Source organism: Nannospalax galili, unplaced genomic scaffold, assembly GCF_000622305.1.
Source record: "Nannospalax galili isolate Female #2095 unplaced genomic scaffold, S.galili_v1.0 scaffold25, whole genome shotgun sequence".
NCBI lineage: Eukaryota > Metazoa > Chordata > Mammalia > Rodentia > Spalacidae > Nannospalax > Nannospalax galili.
The window spans coordinates 1,890,084-1,908,628 of NW_008355642.1; the positions used below are offsets into that span (position 1 = coordinate 1,890,084).

Here is an 18,545-nt window from a genome sequence, read left to right on the forward strand (position 1 = left end):
TGATAGTCATGTATATAGAGATTAGAAATGCATGTGAAAACGTCTCAATGTCAATTGCCTTGGAATGAATTCTTCTGTATGAAAAAAAAAACACAAGTATCTTCTTGAAGTCCCTCAAATTAAGGTAAAGAATAAGAACAAATCATTCTGGAAGAACGCAAAGGAAAATAGCTTTAGATACTTAAGTGACAGTTGAATTTATTCTTATAATTGTTTTAATAGCTTTTGTATAATCTTCATCGCTATTATGAGATATAAAATGTATTTATCAAATCTGTAAAAAAAAATAAGTCCCATGAATCTGGGCTGTGGACAGTGGTAGTGGCCATCACAATGATGAGAGTGGCCATTTCTACATCAATGGACAGTTCAACCATGAGAAAGCACAAGATCATGCCAAATTATTCGAGGGTGAGTGCTCTTGGAACTCAGCTCTGAGGAAATATAGAAAAAGACTGGGTGAAGGAGAGTAGGGGGAGCATGGTCAGAGAGGTGGACAGGCCAGAAGAAAGGGGGAACTTAGGAAGGTCAAAAGCAGAGCCTTTGAAAATGGAGCAATCAATAGTGTTGAGTACAGCAGAGATTTGGTTAGATAAAGATTGGTTATTAGGTCTGATCTAATGGACATTCTTCGAGACCTTTACCAGTGCCATTTCTGTGATGATCCTGGCAAGAGTGCGGGTGTCAGAGTGCATTTTTCTAAAGAATGAAAGTTAATGGAGAAGGCACAGTCAGAGATAGCAGAGTCACATGTCTCCCACAGGTCCATAATGTTCATGAGGTGATTTCTGATTGGAGATACCTTTGTAATATATTTCAAGTCCCTTAAAATAGCCAGGAAATGAAAATTATGCTTTCATGTCTTTTAACAACAATCACATTTTAGTATTTTTAAAAAAATCAATAGATTCAAGGACATGCACTGCATTCATACTAATAGATGACTATATGAACAATGCAAACAGTTATCATCCAAAGAGCTAAACACTGGGAGATATTGTTTAGACTCTGCATGTTCAATCTTTTGACATTGTGACACGACACTTACACCTACAAAATTCATGCTTGAGAACCTCACAACTGAGTTACCAAAAAATAAAAAAGTTGCAAAATACCCTCATAATGTTTGTTAAGTTTATAATTTTTGTGGAGGGCTGTGCTCATACCTATCCTTAGGTTGGACAAACCTTTCATTTTTTGAGCTGTTTGAGATGAAGGAAGAAGGAAAGACAGAGTTGTACATGAGTTGTCTGAAAAAAAAAAATCAATGGTGAAGGAAAAGTTGTATTCCTGAAACACAAGGGCCCAACAGCTAAAATGAGGTTCTACAGGAGATAGAAGAATGGAGGGTGACAGAAAAGCTTATGATATGGAAGGGAGGAGCATATGAATCAGTGTGGGTAATGAAGCTACCAGAAGTGGAGACAGTATTAAGAAAATTCCCACCTCAAAACCTCTATTCTCTCAGTCATTTGGTGGGGGTGGGGAACATCTATTGAGAATTGAAAGAATAGAAAGTTTTATTACAGTGGTCAGGAAACTTGAAGACGGTAGGAAAGATTTACACATGATTTCTAAGGACAATGTGTGGAGGATCTAACCAGAGACAGAAAATAAGTGAGCAATGTTGTTGATGACACAGTTATCATAGAGACCACGAAACTTCAGTGGCATTCATCAGACTCACTTGATTTACTGCACTAGGCTGAGACTAGGCGTACTACAGAGGAACTAGAAATTGATCCCAGTTCTAGGGAACAGAGGACATGAGACACTTTCAGGAGCTGGCGAAAGGAAAGTTCCAGTAACAGCTCATGGTGGCATAAGTTGACTATAACGGCAGAAAGGAGTGAAAATTTGGATCAAAGAAAGGGACAGAGCAGTTTCTGATCACAGACAGAGCAGTTTATGATCACAAACAGAGGAGTCCTGGGCTAAAAACGAGACTAGAGTGGCTAAAGAGAAGGGGATTTAGAAAGCAATGCAATTTATAATTCCAAATCTTGAGAAGGTGGGATATGACTAATATTTTCATTGGCAGTTTCTCAGTATCCTGCCTAACCCAGTAATGGACGTATTGAGAATGACAGGCCATAGACTTTTAGGAACATGAGGGAAGAGAGTAAGAGATCAAGTGATGGTGGTGGTGAAAGCTGAGGCAGAGAGGAAATGGGGATGTAGCTCAGTTGATAGAGTACTTGCCTAGCAGTCAAGTTTGATCCCCAACACTGCATGAACCAGGTAACCTGGTACATGCCTCTCATCTCACACTCAGGAGGTAGAGATAGGAGAATCAGAAGTGAGGTCATCTTTGGCTATATAGTGACTCTAATGACAGTTTGAAATACATGGTACCCTGCCTCCAAAAGAAAAAAAAAAGATAACAAGAATGTTAAAGGAGAAAACATCTACCCCTAAAGTAGAGATGAAACAATGACGTAGAAGATGGTGGAGTTCCAGGCAGCACATGATGCAGGGTACAGTTCACAGCCTTGGGGAAAGAAACAGGATGTAGTCTTAGTTCTGCAGAGACTGCTAGCTGGGTAGGGGTTTTTACAAGAAATGAGGTTTGACCAGCTAGATTCAATTATTTGACATTGTATATATTTTAGTATTACTGTGTACCCTACACATATACAGATTCAGTCATTCTACACAGAATGCACTATACTATCTGTGTATTCCATACATACACAGATCCAATCTATATTGTATATATTATAGTATCATTGTGTATGCTATACATATATACAACTATAATGTGCCAAGATTCAATAAAAATTAAAAACATGAATACTAACAAAACAAAGCAAAAAAGAAAGTTAGTTCCAGGAAACCAATGGTAGGAAGAAAGGAAAGGAAACAGATAAAAAAAGAGTTAGGCTGGAAGAAGAAAAGAACATTGTAGCCAAAAGAGGCCCATGGCCTGTGGTGGTATGTTAGGACTGTGGTAACGTGTGAGGAACAGGATTCCCAATCAGCACTATCCCTTATACCCAAGCTCCAGGAACAGGAACTTTGTGCTCAAGCCAAAACAGCACTCCTGGGCACTGGATATTCCTATAGGAGAGCAGTCTTGTCCTAAGTAAAAAGTGCTAATGCATGTATTTCTGAAAAATTTCCAGAGTTTAGTAGAGAATAGAAGCCTCAAAGTCTCTCCTACTGGTTTCAAAGGGATTTATCTTCTCACGTCTACAGATTCATAGCCCCTCCTGAGGAGGGAGGGTCCAAGGATAGGGACCAAAATTCAAAACATCCTTACTCAGGAGAAATGTCTCTCCATTGTCATAATTCCCAAGTGAACAGCAGATGGCAGCAAAGAGTTGGAAAAGGTGGTACACCCCAGAAATAGCTCCAGGCTGGCCAGATTGTAAAAGACTTCAAGTTCTGAGGTCCTAGGATGAAAGTGACATCATTCCTTTCTCTGGTCCTGAGAACTAAATCTTCACCAAGCCTGGTGCCAACGATGTGTTAGCAGCAAAAGCATATCACCCCTCATTACAGTCGTATTTCTCACTTCCGGAGTTAGAGACCCAGAATGCCAGCAGCATTCCTTCTAAGCAGATACAGTTGCCTTCTGAGATGAACTGACCTTTGGAAATGATATTGCTTCCACCCTTCCCTCTGTAGCACTTCCTACACTAGGGTATATGGAAGAGCTGTTCTGGGAAGGAATTTAGGCTGGCCTTTGAACTCTGGTTTTGTTACTTATGGTTATGGAAAAGGTACTGAAATGTTTGAGTCTTGATTTTCTCCTCCAAAGAGGATTCTTCAATAGGCTATTTACAATGTGTAATAAACAAAACACATATTATAAATGTATTCTGCACACAATAAACAGTCAACAGAGGGTAGTCACAATTATATACTGTGGTTCTTATTATTGCTGCTGGTGTAATCGCTTCTCCTCTCCGGGTGAAGAGGAACGAATTACTAAGAATCAGGTTGAAACAAAAATAGAGAACCCCAACTTCCTCAGCTCTGTCCCATCAAAGAGCACAGCAAATGATCCAACAGAAGGCTGTAGAGAATCAGTACTGTTTAGAGAGTGTGGTTTCCCAGGCTGTCTTGCTTCATCCCCCTACCCAGAAGGGAAGAGAGCTGGCTGCCTGGTATTTTCCATGTCAGACAAGCGTAGCCCAGCTACTGGGTAGCTTTTGATGCTAAACTCAGAGTGAAGCAAAGTTTCAATAACAAGCATGTGGACTCGGTCATGATTTCTATGACATACCTCAGAAGAAAGGAACAATGCAAAGGCCTGATGCCCTGCTTCAGTTCAGAATTAATGTACCTTATGAGACTTGACTATTTTTAGGAGATTGTTTCGTATGCCACTGGGCTTGGAGCTGTGAAATGGCACATGTCTCCTCCTGGATGTTTGAACATCAGTCTCCTCTGAAAGCTCAGTAGAGAAAGGAGTACTTTCAAACCAAATTAAAGGAAAGAGTTCTTTGACAGTGTGAGACCCCCTAGTGGTACCACAACGTAAAAGCAGCCTCAAAGGATATTCAAACACAAGATGACAGGAACCAGGGAAGAGGAGGCAAATCTGACTGACAAGAAGCAGCAGAACCCAACAGAACTTCCAGAGTACCATCTAGTGAGCTCAAAGACCCAAGTGGCCTCATGCCATTTTTAGAGTGATAAAAATGGAATTTTGCTGCCCGAGGAGGGGGAGGAAAGTATTGCTCTTCCAGAAAAAAATCTCAGCAACCTAGACAGAAAGGCTCTGGTGGATGAGAAGGAAGCCACAGATCAGCTCTCACTGCAAGCCCAAGGGCATAGGAACTTTCCTTTCCTTCTGTCTTCAATGGGTGGAGTGGGTAATTTCAGCAACATCATGAGGTCACCAGTAGATCAGGTTCCTTTCTAGACTGTCTCTACCAGGTTGGTAGTATCTCACTCTTGATCAAATTGACATTTACGACCATTTCTTTTACATGGAAGATACTATTTTCATCTGCCTCTTTCTTCGGTTCCACAATCCCCTATTCCCTGCATTCCTGACGCCTTTCAGTAGCTTCTTTGGTTCTGAGAAGATGGATACAATTGGCAAGAAGGCGAAGTCCCTCTCTTGAGAGGATGGAGTACTTTATTCTCTTCTTACTACTCTGAAGCACACACTGAGACAGGCAGGGAGGCAGAAACACAAGAGTGACACAGTGTGTGGGATGCCATGCAAATCCCAGGCCACCAAACCCAAAGCCTAGGCCTAATGATGCAGTACCATGCTCATCCACAAGGGTAGATGACTATCCCCAGACTCTTTGCAGGTGTCATCCATGCCCACTTCCCCAGTGCTTGGGGCCTGACATCAAGCACACTGAAGATACCCAGCCAGGCAAGAGCTCAAGATCCTGACAGGCACACAAGATGGTGTGGCTTGAGGACACAGAGGTAGAGAGGCAGGATATGGGATTGCCAGAGGCATGTGGTTTGTTGGCCTTACCTCCTTTCCAAAGCAGGTAGATGGGAACCACATAGAGCATGACATGCTGGATGTAGTAAATCTCCAATTCAAAGGGGAGCTGTGGGGACAAGATGGAGAGAGGCATTTCAGAACAGGAAGCACTCACTGCATTCCATTCAGAATACGAACACCCATATCCTTTGTGATCCATAAGGTACCCTCCTTGACATCTCATCCATTCACATCCCTTCACAATTTGGGGAAAAAATAAATGAAATAAATAGATTTTTCATGTAAGCTGGCATCTTTCAAGGTGTATTTGAAAATCACTCCATGGAAAACAAAAACGTGTGTTAAGAATTGAGGAAATATTGCATATATTTTATCTCCCCACTTGGAGATTCATCATGCATATTATTGACACATGATTGATGAGAGTGGTTTCCATAGAGAAAAACCTACTTAAGACAGTGTTCACAGAGATTTTCCACATCTTTTTTCTTAAGCAAAAAGATATTTAAAAATAATAGTACTCTGCAGAATATATTTGAAGATCAACAAAACCTTATATTATTTCCTGCTCCTGGAAAGCAGGTGGAAGAGTATTTAGAAGTTTACTCCTCATTTGAGAAGAACATACAGAGAAAGATGTATTGTCCTCATATGCCAAATGGAAAAAAAAAAAAAAAAAAGAATCCTAAGCCTGTTCGGGTCTAGATCTAAGAATAGTGAGTTTCTACAGGAAATAGTGGGGAGTCAGTGCAGGGTTTGCCCTGTTTCAGAATAAAGATCAAGGAGTTGGGTCAATTCTGACACAGCTTTCCAAAAGAACCTTCCTCTCCCTCCTAACATTCAACAAACCACCTCTCTCACCATTTCCAGTCTCCCCCCAAAACGCTAGATTACCAATTCTGTAGGGAAAGAGGAACTTCAGGATGTGACAAGGGGCCTCGTCTAGCGCATATTATCAACCCATCACATTTACCATGTGTGAGTGTGAGAGTGTGTGTGTGTGTGTGTGTGTGTGTGTGTGAGAGAGAGAGACACTGACTCCAAGACAAGCCCACAGAGACAAGGACTCCCAAGGAAAGTGTCAACTGCTTTCTTGCTCCCTTCAAGGCAAGCACAGAATCATGACTGTGTGTTAATAAGAGGAAGCAGTTATAGGCACCCAAGGCTCAGGAGCCCAAGCCTGCCTTGTGCCAAGGACTGAAAAAAGATGGCAGAGCTCCCAAAATGGTAGTTGGGACAACTGGAGACCCTGGACACAAACAATGGCTCTGGCACTTGACAACAGAAATACACACTGAAGGACAACTTCCCAGGGACCAAGGTGATACACAGCTTCCACTTTATGTTCACGGAGACATGTCCAAACCCAAAAAAGCAGACAATGTTCCAAGCCATGCTACAGAAGATGATGACATCAGACACTCAGCGTCACTAGCACAAGGCCAGTATGGAGGCCTAAGAAGCTCACATTTGACACTAATGTAGTCATGGATGACTATAGTAGTTTAAATTGGGATATTGCTTTATGCTTTTTGAACATGTTTACAGCATGATTTACTCAGGCTCCTGAATTTGACCGATGAAGAACCTGAGGTATGAAAGGTTTAACTGATTCACTTCAATGAAATCATCCAACACCAGGCAAGGAGAAAAAGGTCCCAGGAAGACTCAGTTCCCTGGTTACAATCAGAACACTAACCTTCCCCCACCAAAAAAAAAGGGGCCTTGGAAGCCAGGATGTTGACCTATGGTTTGGAGCACAGAAACAGAACAAGGCCACGTGTCCATTAGTCCCTGTATATCCCCATGCAGCTCCTCTGCCCTCTTTTACCTCTCAGACTCCTGATGCCCACCTGTGTGTACCTCATGCAGAGCCCTCCTAGAAATAAAGTGTCCATCTGCATGAGTCAGAAGACCCCTAATCACAGTGGTTGCAAACTATTTCCCAGTCTGTCATGTCCACATTCCAGATTTAACAATGCTACTCAACAGATGTACGGCCTTGGACATGTCACTTAACCACTCCACTCTAGTTTTGGAATCAACAAAATGGAAATAATTATAAACATTTTGTAAACTATTAACTGAACTACCTCAATTATCTCCCTTTTACAGGTGAGAATCTGGGGTACAGAGATTAGATAACTTAGAGCTCATTCAGTGACAGAAGCAAGATTCAAGTGTAAGAAGTTTGCCTTAGAGTTCGTAGTTTCTGCCAGTATGTAGTAAGCCCTCTGTGCTGGAGAGTTTTAGTGTCAACTTGACACACCTGGGTTGAGGGAGCTTCAATTGGGGAATCACCTTCATTGGACTGGCCTGGGGCACCTTCTTGATTGTTGAGTGATGGGGAGGGCCCAGTGCACTGTGGGTGCTCCATGGCCTGTGCTCTAGTTCGTGCCTCCAGGTTCCTGCCCTGAGTTCCTACCTTGGGCTCCCTGGGAGATGTAAGCTGAAATAAACCCTTTCCTCCCCATGTTGGTATTGGTCAGAGTATTTTGGCACAGCAGTGGAGAAACAAACTAGGACATCCTCCCTCAGTATCTGTCTGATATTGGCTCCAAGATTCTACCACCATATACCAAAATTTGTAGATGTTCAAATCCCTTGTAATAAAAATGGTGTAGCACTTGCAAAAATCCTATACACATCTGCCTAGACACTTCAAACCAAGGGTGCCCAACCTGTGGCCCATGGGCCACATGCTTCCCAGGAGGCCTACGAATGCGGCCCAACACATTTGAAGATCACAATGTTACATCACAATGTCAAAAGGCTGGACACTGATGTTAAATTATATCTAGACAACTTATAATCCCTAATATAATGTAAATGCTGTATAAATCATTCTCATGGTGTATTTAGGGAATAACAACAAAAGGTACATATTCTTTACAGATGTAATATTTCAGATATACTTAATCTAGCTGGTGAAACTGTGGATATGGAATCTGTGTTTCAGAAACCTATGGGTAAGAAGGGCTGTTGAACTCTACCTTCCCTTGATCAGTACCCCTCCAAAAGGCCAGAAGGTGTTAAACCAGAGTAGCAATGTGGGGTGGGGTGGGGGATAAGGGGGGTGGCAAAGGGAATAGGACATGACCCCAATTGTCTCTCTACATGGTGACATGGCCCAGTCCTTCCTGTTCAAATGAGCCTCATGTTCATAGCCTGTTCTGCCCACTGTCACCCCTTCCCACATATCAGTGTCTAATCTTGTCCTATAATGAAAGCTTCCTGAGCCTCCTGTTGTTGGTTCACTGAATGTCTGCTGCCACACTGGTCACAGACCTCATTTGGGGTGACCATTGTTCCCAAAAGTTTCTGTCCTCTGAGGGTCATCCTATTCCTAGAGTTCTCTACCATGGGATGCCATAAAGAGAGCCGACCTAGGTACTGATGCTGTTTATAGGACTATCCCCTGAGCTAAAGGAACACCATCCTCAAAAGTTCCCTGGTGCCTGCTGGCAAAAGACATCCCAGCTGGACTTGTTGACTCTTGATGTTCCTCATAGAAGAAGAGAGCAAGGAAGGTCATGGGACCCTCAGCTAAGCCTCCAGCCACTCTTTCCAATCAATTGTGTATAATTCTGCCCTAACTGCACATGGCATTAGGGTCTTGGGAGGGGTTAGAGTATATAGGCTGGAAAGGTCTAGGGGAAGGGACTTCATCGACACAGCCATGGGGGAGTTAACTCTTAATCTTATTCATGTTGGGTACAGACCTTCCAGTGCAGCTGTTTGGGGGTCAAGCACGCTCCTGTCAGTAACCACTCACTCGTGTTCTATAAGGAAGTCCAATAAACTCACTGGGTCCTTAGAGGGAACTTTGGCGAAACTGAACATCGGTTTATTATTAGGACCGTAGGAGATAGATGCTGCTTAGTGCCCACCTCAGGGAGTAAATTCTCACAACAGTTGCCAAATGGCAGGCAGGGCTAGGTAGAGGAAGGAGATAAAGGTGACGTGTAGGAGAAGAGGGAGGGAAAAAGAGGATGGAGCTGAAAGGGAGGTGTTGAAGATCAGGATACTGGCAGCAATGGGAAGCGAGCCAAATAGCAGTGGAAACCCTACCACTTAACCAATTAGTAGCAAATTAGACTTATTAAGGACTTCTATTAAGCACTACGTGATGTATAAAATACTTTTGAATAATTCTAACATTTAATTGCTGCAAACCTCCCATCAACTGGTTATATGTGGGGAAATGGTTAGACCCATTTGACAGATGAAGAAACTAAAGCACAGGCAGAGAACCTAAAAATTATCCAAGAAAGCAGCATACAGAGCTGGGGCCAGAGATACTCAGCAATGGGGAAAGCAAAATACATTTCTTCTTTACTGAGCCTGAGTTCAGGCTTGCCTACAAACTCTCTCATGGAGCCTTCTTTACCCTCTTTTCTCCATTTAATAAACCATATCTGCCACACTTCGCCCAGAAGTAACATGATTTGGTTTTTCATTTCTACCCTACCGAACTCACACCTGGAACTCTAATGCACAGCTTCATTCTTTTTCAGCTGTAGGAATCTTGGGAGTATAGCCACAACTACTTACATTGCTGCGATTCAAAGTCCAGAATAATAAAAATGTCAACACCATTTTGTTTTGTTTTGTTTCAGCATAGAAGGAAACTGAGTAGAAAGTTATCTGGGCCTTTGCAGTCCAGTTGGCCAAAACATTAGGTATATGGACCCTGCCTATGGCAAGGTTCCTAACCTGCTCCTCCCATCTCACAACCCTGATGGCTACACCATCTTACTCTGACTTAGAGACCAAGTCCATTTTGCCCTACATTCTTGTTTACTACAGTCACCAAAGAAGACCAAGACACAGATCATCTACTAAAACCTGACCTCCAATTTCCATATGGACATCCCCTCATCTGTCTGATTTCTCATCCCTTCCCAGTTCTTGAACTCCTTCTCCTCTATTCTTTTGGGACCACTGGCCATCACTAATACAATTTATTATATCTTCAAACTCTTATTGAACAATCCAATCCCTTCACCTTCTTGCATTAACAAACAGTTCATTTGTTCTCGAAAGATGATGTTGTTCTCACTGCTCTCCCAAATGATGTTTCTCCTTCCATACCTGTTTATGTTTCTTTGCCAGGAGGATACCTCTCTGCTTCTCACTGTAGATTCCAAATCCTTGTCCCTTCCAGAATGTTTCTACCTCCTTGCCAACCTGTCTCTTGATATGTGCCCCTAGTCATGTGGCTACACACCAAAATCCTCACAGCTCCTGAAGACTTACCTGTCACCACCCTGTCATGTCTTTCCAACGGTCCCTTGTCAAAACCCCTGTATTTTCGATATTTAGCAGTACCCTGATATGGTTGGGGTTTTGGTTTTATTGAAATAGGGTCTCATTCTGGAAGTTATACCCTGACTTCTTGATGTGTTTCCCTCCATTTCCCCACAAGATCGCCGTTCCATTGTACCTTACCAGTTATTCCCACAGTCATACCTGTGACCTTTCCATATCCCCTCATGTTGGCCCCTGCTTTCCAACATATTCTTCCTCACTTCCTTAGCTTTAACAGGCCCTCCTCTCTGTTGGTCTAACCTCCTCCTCACTGCCCTTCATTCATCTCTGGCTCTCACTTCTAGATGCACCTAGCACGGATTTCAAGGTCTAGTTCCTTCCTCCTGCATATGTCCAACCCTCCTGACACCCTCTCTCTCTCTCCCTTTTTCCTGCTTGATGTACCAAACTGCATTCATGGTTAAACCCAGCTCTGTACCTTAATGTCCTGAAAACCAGGCAAGTAAGCATGCCTGCAGAAAAACGGAAATAAAGCCATGCTGCTAACTCTTTGAATTCATGATGACAACCTGTGAGCAGGCCCTTATTATTGTCCAGTAATCTCACAATATTCCCATGGGCACTCCCTGGACTGTCTCCTAAGCAACTATGTCAATATGGATTCTGCTCTCCTCCACCTTCCCTATCCTTGCTCTCAGTCTCCTGCCTCACAGGAGATAAAAGGAATCCTGGGAAGAGAGCACGCACCAGCTCCCACATCCATGGCCCCTCCTCAAAGCACCCACACAGCTGTCTACCTCTTGCCCCTGGGCAGGCAGCCTGCTGCTGCTGGGGAAGGCCACTGCCATTCATGATCTTCAGTTGATCCTTTCCTATCTTCTCAAGGATGTCACAGCACCAATTGTCCGCTTTGTCAGAAAACAACACTTCAATATCTTTCATCTAATGACATAAAGACTCTTCACCTAATGTCCTCCATCTAGCTACCACCCCAAGCTCTTCTCTTTAAAGTAAAACTCTGCTAAAATATTCTAAAAGACTGATCTCTGGTCACTGCCATCATTACCTCTCCTCTGAAGTGTGATTCCACCCAATTTAATCAAATTTCCAGTCCCATTATTGTACCCAAACTGCTTCTGTTGAGGTTGCTAATGACTTCCATGCTCCTAACACCAGTGAGCAAGATAACAGGGAAAGTTGGCCTGTATGATGTTCTTGTAGGAGCTGCAAGTAGTAACCCTTTTTTCTGCCAGAATCATCCCCCTGACAGGGTGTTAGATAGATTTGGGACCCCGTTTACCCCTTGTGCAAGTAACAACCTGTGCAACTGGATTTGCTAGTCCAGGTCTCATCTTGCTTTATTTACCCTAAGTATTTGAAACAGATCATCATTTCCTCATCCTGAAAATAGTTTCTGTGCTATGCTGTGGGAAGACTACTCCCTGATTTTGCCCTACCTCGATGGCTTTCCTTCTCTATGTCCTTCATGATGTGCTTCACCTCTAAATACTATAAGAGATTAGAACCAATTATTTTTTAAATATTTTATTTATTTTTATTTTATGTGTATGAATGTATTGCCTGCATGTATGTAAGTGGATCCACATTGTGCAATGCCCACAGAAGTCAGAAAAGGGCATAGGATCACCTGAAACTTGAATTGTGGACGGTTGTTAACCTCTATATGGGTTCTGGGAACTGAAGCTGAGCCCTCTGCAAGAGCAGCTCCTGCTCTTAACCACTGAGCCATCTCTTCACCTCCCAGAACCAATTCCTTGGCTTTCTTTTTCATATATATGAGAGAAAACTTAAAATATTTTCATTCTGAGACTGGCTTGTTTCACTTTAAGAATCTTCATTTCATTAGATAGAAGATATTGTAGCATGTGTTTTGATAGGCTCACTATTTACTACTTAATCTTATCCAGGTTCTTGACTTTACAGATGACTCCCAAAGAAACTTCTCTAGTGAAGAGTCAGGATGCTGGAAGTACAATCCTGCCTATTCTCTCCTTTCTATGCAACTTTGGGCAGATTACTTAATCTTGCTGGTCCTCACCTGAATTCACCAGCTTGTCATGAAATTAGGTGAAATATAGCATGTACAGTTTTTAGCCCACTAGCAAAATAATATTTATATAGTAACTGTCATCTATCGCAAGATTCTTCTCCAATTCTACATCAATCTTGCTTGGAAGTAGTAAAGCTAGAATGTCAATCATAATCAGCAAGACTTAATGCCAAATCGCTCTGGCTGTAAAGCTGGAGTTTCATTCTGCCATAGCAAAAGCCTCTAGAAAGAGGTCACTACTCCACACCCCTAAGTCCCACAGTAGTACATTTAGCAGATGGTTACTGGGTACTTAGGTTTTCCAGCTTGGTCCATTTTTTGGCCCATCTCTAGGCCACAGTTTCTCACTGGATACATTTTTATTTATCAAAACAAGTCAACATGGCTCACCTAGGATGATCTACTGTCAATCACATCTCATCAGGATTATGTGGTAGATATGTCTGTCTGGTAAAGATACAGACATCTTGTGGGGTGGGACCTCTGCTCTATTAAAGCCATTGTCTAGTTGAGAAGGCTATAAGATAAAGGTGGATCCTGAGAGCAATGACTAGCTTTGACTTGATTTTCTCAAAGGAGGGAAAGGTAAGAGGAAACCTTAGAATATGCATTTGTAAACTGGGTGTGGTGGCACAAGCCTTTAATCCCAACACTTGGGAGACAGAGGCAGATGGATCTCTGTGAGTTCAAGGCCAGCCTGGTCTACATAAGGAGTTTTAGGCCAGTTGGGGCTACAGGGAGACCCTGTCTCAAAAAGACCCCAAAAATGCATTTGTGTAGAATTGGCAGCCAAATACACAGGATGCTACTGGAGGGAGAGAAATCGGGTAGGAACTGAAAACAGCAATGTTTAAATCAAGCTTAAGACATGGGGAAATGGAAGAAGAGGATGGGTAGATTTGGGAGAAAGTAAGGAAGGTGACTCACCAGGAGCAATGAACACACAAGATAAGAAGTTATGCAGAAACAAAAAACAAAGTAAGAAATGATACTCAGGCTGCTGATTTAGGTAGTTGGGAGGATGGTGGGGTTTCTCTCTAGATTAGGACCAGCTGTCAAAAGTATAGATTGGACGTTGTGGAAGTAAAGAAGTTGGGACCATGTTCAATTTTTGGCCCCAGCCTAATTACCTGGCAGAGTTACTCATAAATCAATAAAAATGTAGGTCTGGACTACAAGTGAACTAGAAAAGGTGACGGAAGATGGAGATGAGATGGAACTAAGGCAGATGATCCAAATGTGTAAAAATTAATGGAATCCTGTTGTTTGAAACAAATTGGTTGAATCCAGAGAATATTATGCTACCTTGTGGTGTAGACCAGGCTGGACTGAACCCACAGAGATCCACCTGCCTCTGCCTCCTGAGTGCTGAGATTAAAGGCATGCATTACCATGCCCGCCTTTAAAAAAATATATATTTGAGTGTTTTGTGTGCATGTAAGTACACCACATGCTTATAATACCCAGAGGTCAGTAAAGGATGTCAGATTCTCTGGAACTGCAGTTAGGGATACTTGGTAGCTGTCATGTGGATGCTGGGAACTGAACCTGGGTCCTCTACAAGAGCAATCAGTGCTCTTAACTGCTAAGCCATCTTTCCAGTCCCATATACTATATGTTTTATATACCTGTTTTACAGGCATCCTTTGTCAAGATGCTGCATGCAGCTATTAATAATGATTGGAGTTCATTTTTTTTCATTTCATAATCCCCTTCCTCAGCATATCTGAGCACATTAGGAAAGCAACATGTCAGGGCTGGAGATGCACTTCAATGTTAGAGCATTTGCTTAGAATATGCAAGGCCCTGGGAGTTGATCTCCAATACAGGGAAAAGGGGGGTGTTATTGGTTTTAGAGGCCCCCAAAATCCCATGGTTTCATGTACCTGCACAGGTGATCCCACTTCCACCCATGCCTCGAGATCAGAGGCCCACAGACTGAGCAGGCACATAGCAGTGCACCTTATTCTATGTACTGATATGGTGAGAGGGTGGCATGAGTGAGTCAGTAGGGCACTGGTCTTTCCTCCAGGGCTAACTCCCACTTCCTCTTTGTACTCTGAGTCTTTGAGAAAATGGAATTGAGTTGCCAAATGGCTGGCCCCCAGTCAGCTTCCTAATGTCAAATGAAATAAGTTGAGCCCATGAAAGACACTATTTGCTCCGCTGACACAGCAAGATATTTCCTGGTGTGAAAGACATAGCCGCCCAGACCTACCTGCCTCACTGGGACAGGCCCATAGAACTGTACTAAGTGGCAATTTTGGCTCTGTTAGCCATGAGGTATTCTGGAAGGCCTCAGTTAGCTATTTATTTTAATCAAGGTAAAAATGAGGTCTCCCAAGTTCCTCCCCTTCCACCTCTAACTGACTTCAGATCTGCTGCCTGTTCTCACGGGAAATGACCAACTACCAATGTGGGTAAATGTTGCCGGGACCACAGCTACAGCCTCTCTCACCATCACACCTTTTCAGACATGATGCTTTGTACCCTCAATCTGTGAACCTGTTCTTTTGAAGCATTTTGTCACAGCAGTAAGAAAAGCAACTAATACAGCAATCACATACCATAGGCAAGGCCTGTTTGAAATGTCTTCAAACTGCTAACTTCTTCATATCACCCTTAGTAGGTGTCTCCTATTGTTACTCACAAATGTAAGATGGGGGACTTGAGGCACAAGAGGGTTTTCTTTTTTGTAATAGCAAACTATGACAAACAACCAAATGCCCATCCCAAGTAGAACAGAGAAAGATACTAATTGACTTAAATGATGGAATGTCACACTGAGAAACATAACTATAGTTATAGGTACCCCATGTCAGGAATCCATCATTCTAACACAATGTTGCATAGAACAAGAAAGTCCTAGAAAATGACATACACATAATACCTTCTATAAGGGCCAGTAAACTAAAACTAAATGATGTCTTATATAGGAATCAATAGCTACATATCCCTATGCTTATAGACAGCTGTGCATATGAGATAAAACTATTGCTATTGAGAATTTCATACACGCATATAACGTGTTTTAATAAAATCCACCCCGCATTATTCCCTCCCTTCAAATTCCTCTGTATATTCCTACCCCTTCCCTGTCCCCCCAGTTTCATGTTCTCCCCCTCACCCCCGAGTCCATTTAATGAAGCCTATGTGTGTATGTGTGTAGGACATTTACTGGAGCATGGATAGTCTTTCAGGGGCTGCATCCCTGCAGAAAACTGACACCCCGCCCCCAGCCCTCAGTTGCCAATTGTTCCTCAGCTAGTGGTAGGACTTCATGAACCCCTCCCTCATCCATGCTGGGATTTTGGCTAGCTTGATTTTGCCTAGATCTTGTGCATGCAGTCAGAGCTTCCATGCGTACATGTGTGCAATGGCTTTTTCATGTCCAGCAAACAATGTTTTGCTGTAATATCTACTACTTCTGTCTCGTACAATCTTTCCAAAACAAACTATTTTTTTAAAGAGAGTGAAGAGGCGCTGGAGAACTGGCTTAGTGGTTAAGAGGACTGACTGTTCTTGCAGAGGACCTGGATTTGATTCCCAGCACCCACATGGTGCTAACCACCATCAATAACTCCAGTTCCAGGAGATTCGACCCTGTCGTCTGACCTCCATAGGCATTGCATGACACAGGTGCAGTTACATTGCTATGGAGTTTGAAACCACTGGGAAAAGACGACCCAATTCAAATTTTAATTGGTCAAATTTATTAGGGCTATAGCCATCAGTGGTCCCTTGGGCAGATTCAGGACCCACAACCCCAAGGGGAGGGTGAAACTACCTTATAAAGGCCTCTTGGTTAGGCAAGAAGCACAGCTGCAGTGTCTGGGAGGTGACCAAGGTCAGCTACTCCAAGGAAAGCACTCTTCTAAGTTGAAGCAACTAAGTTCAAGCACTTAACCCTGAAGCTGGCTTTTTTTTTAGCCTTTGAAGTTTAAAGTGGCTGCCTTATACAAAGTGAAGAAAATGGAGCTACTTTAGCTATTGCAATTTGGGGGACTCTATTTGGGGCCATTATAACATATATGCAGCAATACACTCATACACATAAAAAATAGATAAGAGGTATTAAAGAGAGCAAAGGAAAAATAACCAAAATCAGACTAGTGGTGCTCTCCTAGGGGAGGTAAGGAGGGAAGCAGTAGGATTCGAGGACTAACACATAGGCAGATCCAAGTTATTATCAATAGGGTTAGCCCTTACATTAGGTTTACAGGAATTATATTATCTATAAACAAATGCATACATAAATAAAATTTAAGGAGACCATGCATGGATGAATGGTGGAGATGGCACAAATGCACAATTGTTAATGTGATTGCCCTAACTGTGTGCATGCAAGATCTAGAACCGAGGTTCAAATAAATAATTTGTGCATGGTCTCAAGGTCTAAATGTCTGAGTCAAGATTTAAACTCAAGGAATCTGACACCAGAACACATGATCTCAAACACTGTGGTCTGTTTCATCCTCTACACTGCTCTAGTCATGGAAAAGTGTTAGGTTAGGGTCTTCTATGAAACCCAAAGTCCTCATCCTACCTGGATTCTACACTATGATACAGGCACTAGCCAACTAAGTGTACACAGAGGTCATGAGTTCATTAATTCCAGACTTAACACTTTTTCAAACTTTTTCAAGCTGAGCCACATGTCGAATATGATGCAATCTATGAACTTATCTTTGAGTGCGTGAGAAGGTACTTCAGGACTTAAAAGTACAGCACTGAACTCATTGTTGATTTTTCACTCAAGGAGAAAAAGTCAGTATTTGCTCTTTTTCTCAAAGGAAAAGCTAATAACAGAGACAGTCCAAAAAGCTCCCAGAGGAACCAGGGCAACTATAAGTCAAAAGTCAATTAGCTTGTGTGTGGAGGCCAAAATGCACCTGTAGACTGACCTGCCCAGGGTTAGTTCTCCTGCTTGGGTAAAGTGACAGGGGACTTAAAGAGAGCCTCTTCTACCACTCTGCAGACCAAGATGTTATTCTTTCCTGCCTTAGGCTGTGGATTCCACCATGACCATTTAAGAATTGTGAGAGGAAAGTTACTTAGCTCCTACTTCCTCCTCAGCCCAGGCAGTCTGTGGCATCCTCTTTTCATATTTTAATGGCTTCAAAGGACTTCAGCATTAAGTAGCTTGAGATAAAGGCCAATCTCAAACTAGCAATAAAGCAATGACAAGGACCAAAAGGCCTCTAAGGTTTGGCTCTCAGTCTGCTCATAACAGCTCAAGGGCACTGAACCTCCACTCTACCTCCCAGCTGCCAAGCAGGGAATCTGGTTAATCTTCTACTGGGAGGGGGCACTGTTTCCAGGCAGTCATTGTGAGGCAGGCCTTGCTGTTTTCCTAACCTCAACATCTCCCTTAACCTACCCCATGACTCCTGCTACAAGCTACAGTTAGGTCCACAAATTTCTACATCAAGGGAAGGCAATTTCACATATTCCCTTGAGGTCATCAGAGGTGGGTGGTATTTGACCATATCCTGGCATGAGCAAACTCAGTTCACCTTTCTTTCTATGTCTGCTTTTCTTTTCCCCTCTGGATCCTCCCAGGCTCTAAGGTTGCTCTCAGATTCTTCCAATGATGGTTTTTAATTTTAGATCCTGGCTCGCCTAACACAGAAAAAGTAGACTCTTTTTAAAAAATTTTTATTTTTATGTGTATGAGTGCATTGCTTACATGTATGTAAGTGCATCTGTGCTGTGCAATGCCTGCAGAGGTCAGAAGAGGGTGTCGGATTCCTTTGGAACTGGAGTTACAGATGGTTAGTC

General features: G+C 42.6%; 1 protein-coding gene across 4 annotated transcripts in view; it reads right to left on the reverse strand.

Moving 5' to 3' along the window:
- The window catches only part of Tmem164 (transmembrane protein 164), a 207,680-nt gene that overhangs the window by 37,010 nt on the left and 152,125 nt on the right, over positions 1-18,545 (reverse strand). For all 4 annotated transcript variants that reach the window (XM_017803143.2, XM_029556052.1, XM_008852956.3 and 1 more), the window contains one exon: positions 5,450-5,528. In XM_017803143.2, coding sequence (XP_017658632.1) covers positions 5,450-5,528 — 79 coding nt within the window. The remainder of the gene's footprint in view (positions 1-5,449; positions 5,529-18,545) is intronic.